The sequence below is a fragment of the Microtus oregoni genome, unplaced genomic scaffold, assembly GCF_018167655.1.
Source record: "Microtus oregoni isolate MIOR12 unplaced genomic scaffold, Mior012 000019F_ref0000042, whole genome shotgun sequence".
Lineage (NCBI taxonomy): Eukaryota > Metazoa > Chordata > Mammalia > Rodentia > Cricetidae > Microtus > Microtus oregoni.
Genome location: NW_024543078.1, coordinates 12,127,039 through 12,141,866, shown reverse-complemented (window position 1 = coordinate 12,141,866; position 14,828 = coordinate 12,127,039). Strand labels below are relative to the sequence as shown.

General features: G+C 41.1%; 1 protein-coding gene across 5 annotated transcripts in view; it reads right to left on the bottom strand.

Annotated features, from left to right (window-relative positions):
• Clhc1 (clathrin heavy chain linker domain containing 1) overlaps positions 1-14,828 on the bottom strand; it is a 36,620-nt gene that overhangs the window by 18,228 nt on the left and 3,564 nt on the right. For 2 of the 5 annotated variants that reach the window (XM_041669458.1, XM_041669457.1), the window contains exons 2-9: positions 13,857-14,117; positions 10,126-10,313; positions 8,804-8,937; positions 6,185-6,386; positions 5,986-6,098; positions 5,420-5,504; positions 2,567-2,673; positions 1,560-1,734 (exon numbers count right to left, since the gene is read on the bottom strand). In XM_041669458.1, the coding sequence (XP_041525392.1) occupies positions 1,560-1,734; positions 2,567-2,673; positions 5,420-5,504; positions 5,986-6,098; positions 6,185-6,386; positions 8,804-8,937; positions 10,126-10,313; positions 13,857-14,033 (1,181 nt within the window). In that variant the 5' untranslated portion in view covers positions 14,034-14,117. Of the gene's footprint in view, positions 1-1,559; positions 1,735-2,566; positions 2,674-5,419; positions 5,505-5,985; positions 6,099-6,184; positions 6,387-8,803; positions 8,938-10,125; positions 10,314-13,856; positions 14,118-14,828 lie in introns of those variants that run through there. The other 3 variants (XM_041669459.1, XM_041669460.1, XM_041669462.1) reach the window with 3 other exon arrangements.

The following is a 14,828-nucleotide window of genomic DNA, read 5'->3' as shown; positions in this document are numbered from 1 at the left end:
AAGTTACAGAGAAACCCTGTAATGAAAAACAAAAATAACTAACTAAATAAATAAATGATTGCTAGGTATGATGCAAAGTCTTCATGCAACTGGAGGGGGGGGTCTCGGTGCTTTTATAAGTTACCCAAAGTCTGTCTACATTCTGCAGAGTATACTATAAACTTATTAGACGTTAGATAGTGGGAAAAATTTTGGCTCATAATTAGATTTGCAAATATTTGTACTAAAAGGAAAACTCCATTTCCACATCATATCCTGTTTTCCTGAAGTCCTCATGTCCTCCACCCCAACATCCATCTCAGCACCGTTAATTTTCATGTTCTAAATAATAAGAAGGAAAGTGTGGGGAGCGGTGCGCTATCCATGAGGAGAAACCGAGGAAGCAGTTCTTTTCCAACAGTTGGACTGCATCACTTCATTGGCTACAATGTTTTAAAGTGAACCAGCCATCTGTGCTATCACAGAAATGCTACCTGGAAACTCTCAGCATAAGCCAGAAGAACATCTGGGCACGGTCAGAAAAGTCCCTTCTAATTAGTGCTTACAAGGGATTGTGCTTTAGTCACATATTTTAACTAATGGCTGCAAAACAGCAGGGCTCACATAATACTGGTAGTGTTTGTATACTTCTAACAACATGCCAGTAACATTAAAATGAAATCCTGATACCTCTACAAAATGTCTTGTGATTTAACATGCTAAAAAAAAAAAAGGACTCTGTATTTATTTGGGTAGAGAGTGGAGGGTAGTTCAAGAATCAGAAAACTCACTTTTTCTTTATAAACCAGCCAAGCTGGTAGATAAGAAAGGCTGGGCCAATCCCTCAAGGTGGAACAGCTTCAAGCATGCTTTGTCTGTGGGGTGCAGCTAAGGCTTTGCTATGTCCTTCTCTGACTGTACTCAGCTTTACTAGGAAGCCCAGTCTCTTCCCACTCACCCCATCTCAGGCTCTGGTTCTAGAGAGGCAAGCCTACAGACACTAGCACAAATCTGCCAGTCTGTAGGAGACCTGACTTCAAGAGGCTGCCACCTGCTGGCTTAAGTGTTCTTCAAAACTTCTCATGATAACCATGGCCGATGTTCTTCCTCAATATATATTGTCTCCCATGTTATTCTACGAGGGGCTATAGCTTGTGTAGAATCAGGTTCCTTGTCTTTTCCTTCCCAAGAAGTGTGCGACTGACCAACCCTTCTGTGTCCATGACACTCAACTTCCACCTGCTACTAAGTTCCATGCTTTATCTTGTGAGTGTCACTGAAGTGACTGTTAGTCTGCGCTCCTTGTGTCTGGGCCTTCAGAGACACTTTCTAATTAATTTCAACAGGGAACTGAAGTAAATTCTAAAACACAGCATTTATATCAAAGCATTAGCTGAATGTAGTGTGACAAGCCTATAATCCCAGCAGGTAGGAGACTATGGCAGAGGGATTAGACCTGGAGGCCAGTCTAGGCTACACTGGGAAAGTCTAGCCCACAAGCAACAAACTTTTCTAAGTCAGAGAAAAACAACCGTATTAATCATATGTCAAAATTAAGTTAGCAGCTTAAAATTGCTTACTTTTCCTGGGTGATCCAATGGGTAACTAAATCAAGTCGTTTTTCAGACAGTCCACATTTGATTCCCTCCATGGTTAGGTCAGCATTAATAGGGCGTTTGAAGGCCTGACTCGTGCTAAATATAGCCTCAAAAAACAAGAGTAATGGGAGAGGCTTTCCTCTAATTTTTCCAACAGCTACAAAAAGAAAAAAAAAAGAAGTTTGAGTCAAATACATTAAGAATGAGTTTGCCTTTTCTTATTTCATATTACTACTTCAATTTCTTTACATTTTCTAACCCTTTAACAATGGATACAGAATACAGTTTACATTTTATAACAGTATCATTATATATTGCTATGTATCGCTATGTATGGCTGTGTGTCACTATGAACCACCTGTACTATCACTATTATCATCACTATGTAGGCCACATGAGGATGGAGATGGAGACTATAGTGATTTACCTGCAAGTCAAAGGATGCCAAAGTTGCTGAAAGCTACCAGCAGCTTAGATACTTCCCCGTTCATAGAAGGCAGTACACACCTATAATCTAGACAACTGTCTGTGGCTGGAGAGGTCACAGACCTGAGAGGAGAACCTCCTATAGCTATTTTCATAAGCCAATAGAATTTCTTACTGTATTCAAAATACTTATCTACACAGATAAGTGTAGCTCTCACTCCTCACCAAAGAAGCTTCATTTTGCAGCAAATGGAGATTACTACAGAGATCTGCAACTGGTCAAAATGCAGAGAAAAGAGACTGAGGTGCCTGACCCCAAATGATACATCTACAGCGTAACCCTAAAGGCTCAGGAAAATCACAGAAGAGGGAACAGAAAGATCATAAGAACCAGAGGCCCAGGACTCTCTGCTGATAACTGTTTTCTAGATATGACAGCTAAGGAAGCAGTAAATAATAAAGGGGAGGGTAATAAAGGCCTAGCTTCTCCGTAATATTATTTTCACTCTATTAAGAAAAAGTAAAGTATAATTTACATATGTATTTCAGAAAGATTTGCTTACCCTTAAATTTATTCATTGTCCCAATATTTTGAAGAATTCTTCTTGGACTGTTTGCTGCAAAACAAGCTGCCTTCTCATATTCGCCAAGGGAGATTAACTCATTGAACCTACAGCCATTGCATTTCAAAACACATTACAATGATACACAAAAAACAGATATTAGAAACTAAGTACAGTGGCAGAGTGAAAACAAAGCAGTAAGTTATAGATTTATCCACGCAGGAGGATGTCCAGTTCTTCTCTGAGTTCTAGAGTTTGACTGCTTGTCAGGGTTAAATTCTCACCTTCTCAGTAACTTTGTACCTGTCCCTGCACCTTGTCCCCACAGGCCTCAACGTAGAAACCAGTAAGGAAGAACACAAGAGCTATCTGCTTAGAAACTCAGCCTGGGAAATAACAACACAGATGCAGCCCAGTGGGAGTACCAGGAGGAGTTCAGAAGCCTGTCTCCCCGTGACCACAGAGATAATAGCTCAGGAAGCCCTTACTCTTCCTCTCCGCACAGCAAAGGTCCCACACTAGCTGCCAGGGAAAGAGAAGTCATATGGAGTTGCAAAGGAAAGTTGAACACAGTGGAAAGACACCAGAGAAACATGCAAATGCATAATAAGACTTGCAATCTTGGAGACATTGTGGTCACGCCTTTAATCATAGTATTCGGGAGGCAGAAGCAGGCAGATCTCTGTGAGCTCGAGGTCAGCCTGGTATACAGACTGAGTTCTAGGTCCACCAGGGCTACACGGAGAAACCCTGTCTCAAAAAACCAAAACCAAGACCAAAACCAAACCAAACCAAACAAGACTCAGAATTTCAACAAAAGTGTTCCTCGTATCTGAAAACCTGAGAGTACTACGAACAGCCACGGTAGCTGGAGTCAGCTGGGAAAAGGCATGGTCCGTGAAGTATTTGCCTCAGCGCCCCCAGCACACCGGCACTGCAGAGGACCCCCCAGTGCCTGGTGAAACTTGGTGACCTGAACTGACCTTAGCGACCCACGCAAAGGTGGATGGAAAGACCTGACTCCACAAAGCTGTCCTGGGACCCTGACATGAGTGCAGTGGTATGTGCATGTGTACAGTAATAATAATAACTAAGTAAATAAGATGGAGAAGCAGCCGGGCGGTGGTGGCGCACTCCTTTAATCCCAGCACTTGGGAGGCAGAGGCAGGCGGATCTCTGTGAGTTCGAGATCAGCCTGGTCTACAAGAGCTAGTTCTAGGACAGGCTCCAAACCCACAGAGAAACCCTGTCTCGAAAAACAAAACAAACAAACAAAAAAAAAAGAACAGCACTTAATACTGACTTCCGGCCTCTGGACTCATGCACCTAGTCACCCGTGCATGCACATACAAAGTTCACAAAAATTAAAAATTATATTAATTTTTGGAGAGATGGCTCAGTGGTTAAAAACACATACTGTTCTTGCAGAAGACCTGTTTGACTCCCAGCATCTACACTGGGTGACTCATAAGCACCTGTAACTTCAGATCTAGGGGATCTGACTCCTCTGGCATCTGTGGGCACTGAAATTCATGAGCACAGACTCATGTATGTATACATACTTAAAAACAACACATATTTGAAAATGATATTAAGTTAAAAATCCTGGTAGACTCAGGAAAATCTATAGTTAAAAAAATAACCTTTGAATCATCTTTACCCACTTCTTTCTACCACAACAATAAACAAATCAACAAGTGGAAACTGCTTAACATTTATCATTTTGGATATTAAATATGCCACTTTCATTACCCCGATAGCTTGTAAATTAACCTTAGAATAGCTTACACCTATCTCAGATTACACATATAGAACAGGCATTAGTTCACTGCTCCCTGGTCTTAGCTGTGGATATACCACTCCAGCCGCTTCAGGCCCCTCGCTCCTTGACCTCACTATGGTGATGGTCTGTAACCTGGAATCTCCCACTAGAGCAAGGGTCAGACTGGCTCAGCAAGGTAAGGTGCTCTGCACTATGCCTGACAACCTGAGTTCCATTCCCAGGATCCACGCGGTAGAAAGACCAAACCCGCTGTCCTCTGACTGCTAGGGCCCCTACCTACCCCCACAAAATAATAAATAAAGTGTAATTAAAAATAAGCCAGGTGGTGGTGGCACACGCCTTTAATCCCAGCACTTGGGATGGGGGGCAGAGGCAAGTGGATCTCTGTGAGTTCAAGGCCAGCCTGGTCTATGAGAGCTAGTTCCAGGACAGCCAGAACTGTTTCAGAGAAACCCTGTTTCAGAAAACAAAAATTAATTATTAATTAAAAAATATTATATATAGTAATAAGTAACCTATCATAGAATAAAAATAATTACAAAAAGAGATTACACTAGCTACAGTAATCTAAAATTATCTGATAAATTCATAGATTTTTATAAAAATCTATGAAAAAAAGGAAATTCTAACTTTTTTCTAATTTGTCAAATGCAACAGAAATTTTTTCCTTCCCTCCCCCACAGTTTGCCCTCCCTCCACCCACCTCCTGTCTACTCCTCCCCCTTCACTCCTCCTCCAAGAACAGAATTTTTAAATTACAAAAGACAAACCTATAAGCCACAGGTCAGGAGGTGGGCAGGAGGATCAGTAGTTTAAGGTCAACCTACACTACACGCTGAGGTTTGGGGTTAGATGGTAACTCAAAACAAACAGGCCCAACTCAGGAGGCAGAGGCAGAACTCTGTGAGTTCAAAGTCAGCCTGGCTTACAGAGTGAGTACCAGGACAGGCTCAAAGCTAATCAGAGAAACCATGTCTTGAAAAACCAAAAACCAAAACAAGACAAATAAATAAATACAACAACAAAAACCCACCCCAAACAAACAAACCCAAAATACAAATGATATTTGCCTTTCAATGTAGTAAAGAATAATTATAGCTTCTTTCATTTTGCTTGGGTCATCTTCAAACAGCTCATCAACAATGCTTTCATCACCTAAACAGTGAAAGGACAATCTGTAATGGTGAGCTAGGCTATTTTACTGCTTTGGTTTCAAACAACACCAACCCTTTCCTAAAGGGGGTCACTTTTCTCCCTGGCCTCATTCTCAGGAATACCCTCAGGCTTGTTTCTCTCTGTCTCTGTCTCTCTCTCTCCTGCATGTCTGTGTGAGGGTGTCAGATCCCCTGGAACTGGAGTAAACTGTTTGCAGCACTGTGGGTGCTGGGAACTGAACCCTGGTCCTGTGGGAAAGCAGTCAGCGTTCTTCCCCACTGAGCTAACCCCAGCCCCAGGTCTCTCTTTGCCTTACCACGTCTACTCTTTCATCAATCATCTGTCAGGCGCTGAAGGAAGAAACCCACAGGGTAAGAGAGAGCTAGAGGAGGTAGTGTATTTTAAAACTCAGCCTAGAAACCCTTTATTGCTGGGGGAGCACCTTCTACTGCTTATGCTGATGTAGGAGACAGATAACTACCGAAGATTGCTTTGGTTTTCTGAATTTTCTCCAAGACGTCTTCAAATGGGATTCTCATGTTATGCTTCAGCCATGAAGTAAGTGTGTGTGAAATAACCTGCAGTCTTTGATGGCTGTAAAAGAAGAGCATCAACCACACCCTGAGCTAGGACCACTCAGCGGAAGGTGAGAGGAAACCTAAGCTAACTCATGTTCATACCGAAACTTCAGGTCTTTGTTCAGACTTTCGGCTAAATCTCGGCGTTTCAGTAACACAATCATTTCCTCATCCAGGTCAGCCTTCTTTTGGGCTGGTACATACTCTGTTGACATATCTTGCTTACACTTTATATATCTATCTTCAAGATGCTGCTTATATTTATTGAGAGCATCCAGATTGACAGAATCTTGAAGAGTCATCCCTAGAGGAAAAACAAACAGGAGTGAGTCTCATGGAGGATGGTTTACTACATGATAAAATTCAGAAATGGAAATGGGAACTTACAGCTTTCTAAACATAAATACAATTATCACAATATTTTAATGCCAATAGTTTTTTTGTTTTTATATCTCCTTGTTTATTGTGGTGCTGAGAACTCTGGCTTTATGCAAATTAGGCAAATTCTCAAAGCCCAGCTGAGTTTTATAAATTCAGTGAAAATTGACTGTTCCTAGAACATACAAACCAAACATCTAATGACAGAGCTAAGATTAGGCCAACAAATTTCTCTCAAACCACATCTTCTACTACTCTCCAAGAACTAACCATGGGACAATGGTTTGGTTTTTTTTCCAACACAAACTGATGCAAACCAAATTTTGGAATGTCTCTTATTCTTAAAATGTCCCTTCTGTTCATTACACACCTCTCTCTCTCTCTCTCTCTCTCTCTCTCTCTCTCTCTCACACACACACACACACACACACACACACACACACACACACACACTTCAAATGCCTTCCTTTCTCATCTGGCCAATTACTGACATTAGGACCCACATCCAGGTGTAGTGGTACATTGGGGACGGAGTGGGGGGGAAAGGGGAGACACACAGGTGGATCTCTGCGAGCTCAAGGTCATCCTGATCTACAAAGTAAGTTACAGGACAGCCAGGCTACATAGAGAGAACCCATCTTTAAACTAACTAGCCATCTAAATAAATAAATGACACGTACCCAGGGCTGGAGAAATGGTTCACTGGTTAAGAGTGCTGGTTCTTTTACTAGAAGACTGGTCAATTTCCAGCACCCACAGGGTAACTCACAACCTCCTGTAACTTCAGTTCTAGAGGCTCTGATGCCTCTCCTGACCTCTACGGGCACCAGGTGTGCATGTGGTGCACAGACATACATGTAAACAAAATACACATACATATAAAATAAAAAAACAAAACTGGGGCTAGAAAGATGGCTCAATGGTTAAGAACATTGGCTGCTTTTATAGAGGACTCAGGTTCAATTCCCAGCACCTACATAGTAGCTCACAAGTGTCTGTATGTAATTCTAGTTTCAGAAGATCCAAAGCCCTCTTCTGGCCTCCAGGCGCCAGGCACTGCACATGGTGCACAAACACATATGTTTTAAAACCCATAACATGTGTTTTTAAACTCATAAAATAAAATTTTAAAAATAATAATAAAAACTAAAACAGTAAAAAAAAAAAAAAAAGGACACACCAGAATTTCTCCGCCCTCAGGATCAATCCTTTTGTATTTTAAGCATTCCCCCGCCCCCAATCTTCTTTGAAGTTAGACAATGTGCTGTGTATTCTCTGTTTATTTACATTTATTATTTGGAGTTTGCTAGTCACAGTTTCACATTTGAAAGTAAATCTAATCTCTACTATTACCAAATACAAGAGGATTTGACAACTGGAGTCAAAATTTTGTAATATAGAATAATTACCACAAAACACAGCTTCTTCAGTTTAGGTGAAATCTGTCTTCCTGAAGTTCCCACCTACCAGTTCTGCCTCTGGGTAAACACTAAACAAAAACCCTTTAAGTTCTGAAGTTACTGACCTCAGATTACTATCCTGTCCTGTGAGTCAGTCTGTTCATCATGCTAATCTCTCTGAGTCCTGGATGAAGCCAAGAGATACTCCATTTACTAAAGCCCTGAAGACATGAAACCCTTGAGTGTGGACGTCACCATGAAAAACATTCAGCAAACTTTAAACACTATAATTTTTAATAGACCAGTGGCTCTCAAATTTTAGAGTGTATCAGAATAACCAGAATTTGAGACAACAGCACCCAGTGGACTCTTTCATCAAGTCTCTGACATAGTAAGTCTGAGATGAGATCTAAAGGTGTGTGTGTGTGTGTGTGTGTGTGTGTGCGTGTGTGTATGCAGCAGGTGTACATACACACATGTGTAAGTACATGCTCTATATCATGTGTCTTCCTCCAGCCGAGCAGCTCCAAGGATCCACTTGTTTCTGCCTGTCTGTCCACCCTAGCACTGCTCTAGAGTGGACACCGGCTCTCACTAGGGAGAGGGCTCTGAACACTCAGTGCACAGCAGCAGACACCTGACTAGTCCATCAAACACAAGGATTTCTACTTTTGATCATTCTCAAGGGTTGCAACATCAACGTGGGAGCATCATGTGAGCTCACCAGACTGCAGTCTGGACATCTTTCAGAGTTGCTTCAAGTTTGCTCTTTCCTGAGTATCTACTAGGACCCTGTCTAAAGTTGCTTGTACAACACATACATTAGCAGATTATACAATTTTTTTTGTAAAAAATGTTTGCTGTTTGTGTAAGAGACAGTCAGCTGGACACGCTGGGGATTTCCCTGAAATGGGGCTGTGAAGGAGACGCGGAGACGCTGCACCTGGGATGGGTCTCCAGAGCTGCCTGGTGGAAGCACAGAGCTTCACTTCTTTCTTGTCATACTTTGCCCTCAGCTGTCTCATCTCGTCTATTTGCGACTGAATCTCTTTGGAATTATTTTCAATAATCCTCACTCTGAAAGAAAAAACAGAAATGCTTTTGTGTGCCTGTCGCAACCAATTTAATTCTTGAATCACAATATCTAAAGTAAAACAGGCTAGATTATTGCTTGATTTGGCTCGCTATGAACTAGATGTTCAGAAAAGAATGCCTGGAGAAAGCTGACACACAAATAGGGAACAATTCTGCTCAGAATGCCAAGGAAAGCAAGTACTATTATTTCTAACCCATTGCAAGTCAACAAGCATTAGCTATAATCTGTTTACAAACACCATCTATTCCGTTTAGTAAAAACAACTGCTACAACTGAAAAAGTATTTTTAATTTTCTTTTTTCTTTCTTTTGAAAGGATCTTATCATGTAGCTAGATTTGGCCTTGAATTTGTGAGCCTGCTCCTTCAGCGCTGGATTACAGGCGTGAACCACTTCACTAGGCTTAAAGAAAAGCTTTAAACAATCAAAAGAAGAAGAGAAAGGAAAAGAGAACTGTTACTTTGCTGGGGGCTATTGCAACAATCACTACAAATCTTGAGACTTAGCAACATTATCTTCTCATCATTCTGGAGGCCAGAAGTCCCAAAGTAGTATGACATCTAGTACACCACACTGAAGTATGAGAAACTAGAGTTTACAAAGTTGAGACAGGGGGATTGCTGTAAGTTTGAGTTCAACCAGAGCTACAGAGTGAAACCTTATCTCAAAAACATTGTTTTTCAAAGGGCATTTTATTATTTGGTGGGTCACTTATTATTGGGGAATCACCGGACGGAGTGCTGTAATTTTGATGGGAATCATGAACTTGTGCTGTCAAATCGCCCATGCATGAAATGACCTCCCACTTTCATGATACCACAATGTACCTCCACTATACTAAGAGGGATCATAAAATCCTCAAGCAAAAATATCTAACAGTTTTACTCAAAATACATAATAATACATTTGGTAGAAGGGAATATAAAACTACAGCTTTAACATTTATAAACAAACAAAAAAAACATCAAATGTAATTAAATGTAGGCATGGTATAATTCTATTACCTTAGCACTTGAAGGCTGAAGGTCTTGAGCAAGGCCAGCATGTTGAATACACAGTTAGCTTAGGCTGAATAGTGACACCCTGTCTCAAAATAATAAACCAAACAGCAGGACTAACGACCAACAATTATTAGCATCGAGCCGCATGACACAATACTGACATACTCACTTTGCTTCAAGTTGGATGGCTCTTCTCTGGTGATACACCAGTGTTGTGGGCTCTGCTGCCAAGATTTTAAGTTTCCCATGAAGATAAAAAGCAGTTCTTCGGCCTTTCTTTATTGTCTCAATAAAGGCATCGTATTCTTTTTTGATTGAAGTAAGAATGGACTTGTATGAATTGACATAGTCTATTACCTGAAATAAGATTTCTCTGTCTGTGGTACTGAATTTTTTTTAACAGAAGATACTGTAATCAAAAGCCTTTCAAGCAGATTATTTTTAGGTGAGTAAAGACTACTAATTAGACATATAAACATCTTACAGCAAACTCAACATGACTATGCACTAAAAACAATAACCACCAAATACATGCTGTGAGTTACTGAACTCACAGGGATCCACCTGCCTCTGCCTCCCGAGTGCTGCGATTAAAGGCGTGCACCTCCACCTCACAGCTGCTGGGTGTGCTCCTAACCACTGAGCGATCTCTCTTGCCCCCATTGAGATACTGCAATCTGAACTCATTCACTTCCACTAGGAAAATCAGAGTTCCTGCGTTCCTAATTGCACCTCTGACTTCAACATGTCAGAAACAACTGTGAAAACCCTTATCACTACATACTCATGGTTTCCAATAATATTTGAGCAAAACCTCTATCAGGAAGGATCGCAGAGGAAAAGAACAACAGTAAGTTAACAAAGAAACTAAGTGCCTGAAGAAAAGACAGGTCTCAATGCAAGGGGCTGAATCCACGGCGCACACTGCTTTGTTAGGGCTTTCTTTCCTTAATCTTGTATACGTATCACTCATACAAAAATAAATTATTAAAATTTTATTTTATTTTTTTTGTTTGGTTTTTGTTTTTTTGAGACAGGGTTTCTCTGTAGCTTTGGAGCCTGTCCTGGAACTCCCTTTGTAGACCAGGCTGGCTTCGAACTCACAGAGATCCGCCTGCCTCAGCCTCCTGAGTGCTGGGATTAAAGGCGTGCGCCACCACCGCCCGGCCAATTATCAAAATTTTAAAAAGGTTAAGAAATAAACAGAAAATTTACGTTTTTCACATACTGATGATATATAGAGAATAAAGGGATGATATATAGAGAATAAACTTTCAAATCTGAAATTACGTTTGTTCATCTCTGCGACATTTCTTGGGTCTGCTACCCTCCATGAGTTTTCTTTAGGTAAATAGTATCTAAACAAAGATATTCGGGAAGATGTGCATTTTACCACATGTGGTCTAGAGAGGTCATTACTCTGGAGATGCAGCTTTTCCCCATACGCACACCACCTGTGCCCCAACCAGGAACTTTCCTGAGGAAAGGCTTCCCACATTGGGTCTCCTGCTCCCTGCTCCTGCTCACCTTGTCTCGCATGCTCCTGTAAGCCTCTGATAATCCAGCTCATACACATTAGAGGGTGGCAGTAGAACACACATGGATACCTTTTTGAACACACAGAAAAGCACTAAAGTGGAGGACGCAAACTGGCACACCACCCGTAGAACAGAGCTGGCAATGTCACCTTACACACAGAACATTTAAAAGTTGGGGACTTCTTTACCACCAATCTGCTGATAGCTCCTTGAAAATTCTGCTAGACTAAGACTACAGAAGCCCCATGCCTTAACGGCAGGTTCACTGGGTTGGCTCTTCATTCTCCTACAGCCTCCACCATTCCCTATCTGCTCACCTAGCCTATATGATTCTTTTAGAATATTTTTCCGACCTCTACTTTTCTTCATTCCTTTGGTGGGTATGCTACTTTCTACTTTCTTGTTTCCCTTTCTTTTTTAAAAAAAAATTATTATTATGTATACAATATTCTGTCTACATGTATGCCTGCAGGCCAGAAGAGGGCACCAGACCTCATTACAGATGGTTGTGAGCCACCATGTGGTTGCTGGGAATTGAACTCAGGACCTTTGGAAGAGTAGGCAATGCTCTTAACCGCTGAGCCATCTTTCCAGCCCTCCCTTTCTCTTCTTTTCCTTTGGTTTCATATGTCTCAAGATGACCTTCAACTCACTACATAGCTAAGAATGACATTAAACTTTTGATATTCTTGCCTCCACCTCCCAAGTGTTGGGATTACATGCCAGAGTTAAACCATGCGGTAATGAGGACTGAACTAGAGCCTTGTGCCTGCTGCCCAAGCTACATTCCCTTTCTCTGTACTTACTTCTCCTTAGAGTAAGGAATTTGGCTTTTAAAACACTCTTCTTTGGGCTGAAGAGATGGATGGCTTGGTGGTTAAGAGCACTGGTTGCTCTTCCAGAGGACCCAGATTCACTTCCCAGCACCCACAAGGCAGCTCACAACTGTCTGTAACTACAGTTACAGCTGATCTAACACCCTCACACAGATATGAATGCAGACAAAACACTAATGCACATAAAGTAAAAATTAAATTAAAAAACTGCCTTTTTAAGCATATATTCATCATAGATAATGAGTTTCATAATGACATTTCCATACATGTGTTTTAATTTTAATCCACTTCCTTTTCCCAAACACTTGCTACTTCTACCTTATATTTATTTATTTTGGGGACTCAATGAGCTTAATTGGATCGCTTATATGAGCATAAGTGAGAGATTATTCATAAGAGCATAAAGCAACTGACCAGTGACTACAATACTGAAGAAAATGTCTCTTTCCCCAGCCTCCAGCAACCACTGATGGCCTAATGATCCTCAGAAGGAACTAGGCTTTTATTCACACAAGAAACAAAACTCAATGGAATGTTTAAAAATCAACCAAAACACTGAGTTCCCCAGGCAGGCCATTTCTGTGAGGTTGAGGCTAGCCTAGTCTATGTCGTGAGTTCCAGGCCACCTAGGGCTATATAGTGAGCTTCAGAAAGGCTGAGTTCTGATTCTGCCTTGTGTGTTTCACTCTGGGACAAAAGTCTAAGCTGCATTCTTCCTCCAAGAAGTAGGAAAGGATGGTGATTCACTTTTGTTGTCAGGGCATCTTCCAAAGGATGGGACAGGAAATGCTAGGCAAACAATTTAGAATCAATGAACAAATTGCAGTTGTTCAAGAAGAGACAGTAATTTCCAAAATTGCGAAGAACAAAATCAGACATGCCATGTAAAACTATGACATTTTCTAATTGAGTCCCATTATTTCCAGGGCTACAATCAGCCAAAGCCTTTATGCACCAGATCTAGACCTCTATCAGGACTCACATCGTTTAGATGAAACTTCCGGTTGATTTATTCATGGATTTTGACATGAGTCATCTTGCTGGTGGCCTCCAATTCCTGGTTGCAAGGGATCTCCCAGCCTCCCTACCAGCTAGGATTATTGGCATGTGCCACAGCAGCTGACTCAAGAGGTTACATTTAGCATGTCATATCATATCTAGACCAAGATTTTAGTGATATCAGGAATAAACCTAGAACATAAACCACTAGCTCTTGTTCACAATGCAAATTCCAGCAAATCAGATGGCACCTTAACAGGAAAGGGTAAAAATGATTACCAGAGGGCACAGCCAAGTTGGTGACAAAAAAGTATCTTGCTAAACTAAAATAATTGACTCTAAGTAGCAGTTAGGAAATGTAAATGCAGCACCGAGCTTTCCCCATTCATCCTTGTTTAACGAACTCTGGATTCTCCAAAGAGTATACAGAACGTGGCCGACAAGGCAGTAGTATTTCTGAGGCAGAGGTTAAGCTAGGTAATGTATAGTCTCCTGGAAATGTCCTGTCTTAAAGAGCATCATGGTACCTTGTCGAAAACATTTCGGTATATGGTGAAATACTCGTCAGCAGGTCCTTCCTCGTTGCAGCCCACTCTCTTGGTTTCTGTAATTATGTATCTTTGTATGCTTTCCAAAAACTCCTTGTCACATCTACTAATGATGGGAGGAAGAACTGCATGTTTGTTTACTTCCTGGAGTGACATAAATCTTAATCTGTAGGCTTGTTCACTGGAGAAAAATCAAAATTTGACCTTCTTTTGCAACAAAGCCAAAAAACTTTAGTGAGCCTGAAATAAAACATGACCATCAGTTAGTCTATAAACCTACAAATGTTACATCAAAAGTCAATTTCAAAATATGCATTTTTCAGAAAAAAAAATTCTTAGGGATCTGTCACTGAGATAAATATTTCAGTCAAAGAATTAAAATGCCCATGCTATTCTACAGACATTTGCTATATCCCCAAATACGTCAGACAATTAAGAACTCTCTCTCCCCTTAGGGCCAATGAGAAGGTTCATCAAGCAGAGGTACTTGCCAGAGAACCCGAAGACCTGAGTTGATACCCAGAATCCAGCTCAAGATGGGAGGAGAGAGCCAACTGCACTAAGCTGTCCTCTGACTGCCACACACAAGCCCCCTGCCCAGTTATGCACACAAAGGATGGCCAAATGGAGAAAACAACCCTTCCCTTAGAAACCAAGCGGATTCCTCTGATGGTATCATTTAGGTGATAGCTTCATAGGTTTCAACACTTTACAAACTTTGTATTTTACAATGCCTAGGACTAAATCAGGGTCATGAACATGCTAAGTAATTAGTCTACTAATGAGGGATACCCCAGTCCCTCTTTTTAAAATTTTTGTATTACATTTTAATAATTGTAAGGATGCATGAAATAGTAAGTAGCTGTGACTCCACTCTTCCAATGGGAGGTTTGTTTCTTTCATGTGGGAACTACCGCGTGTGCTTCTTGCCGATACAAACAATACTTCTCT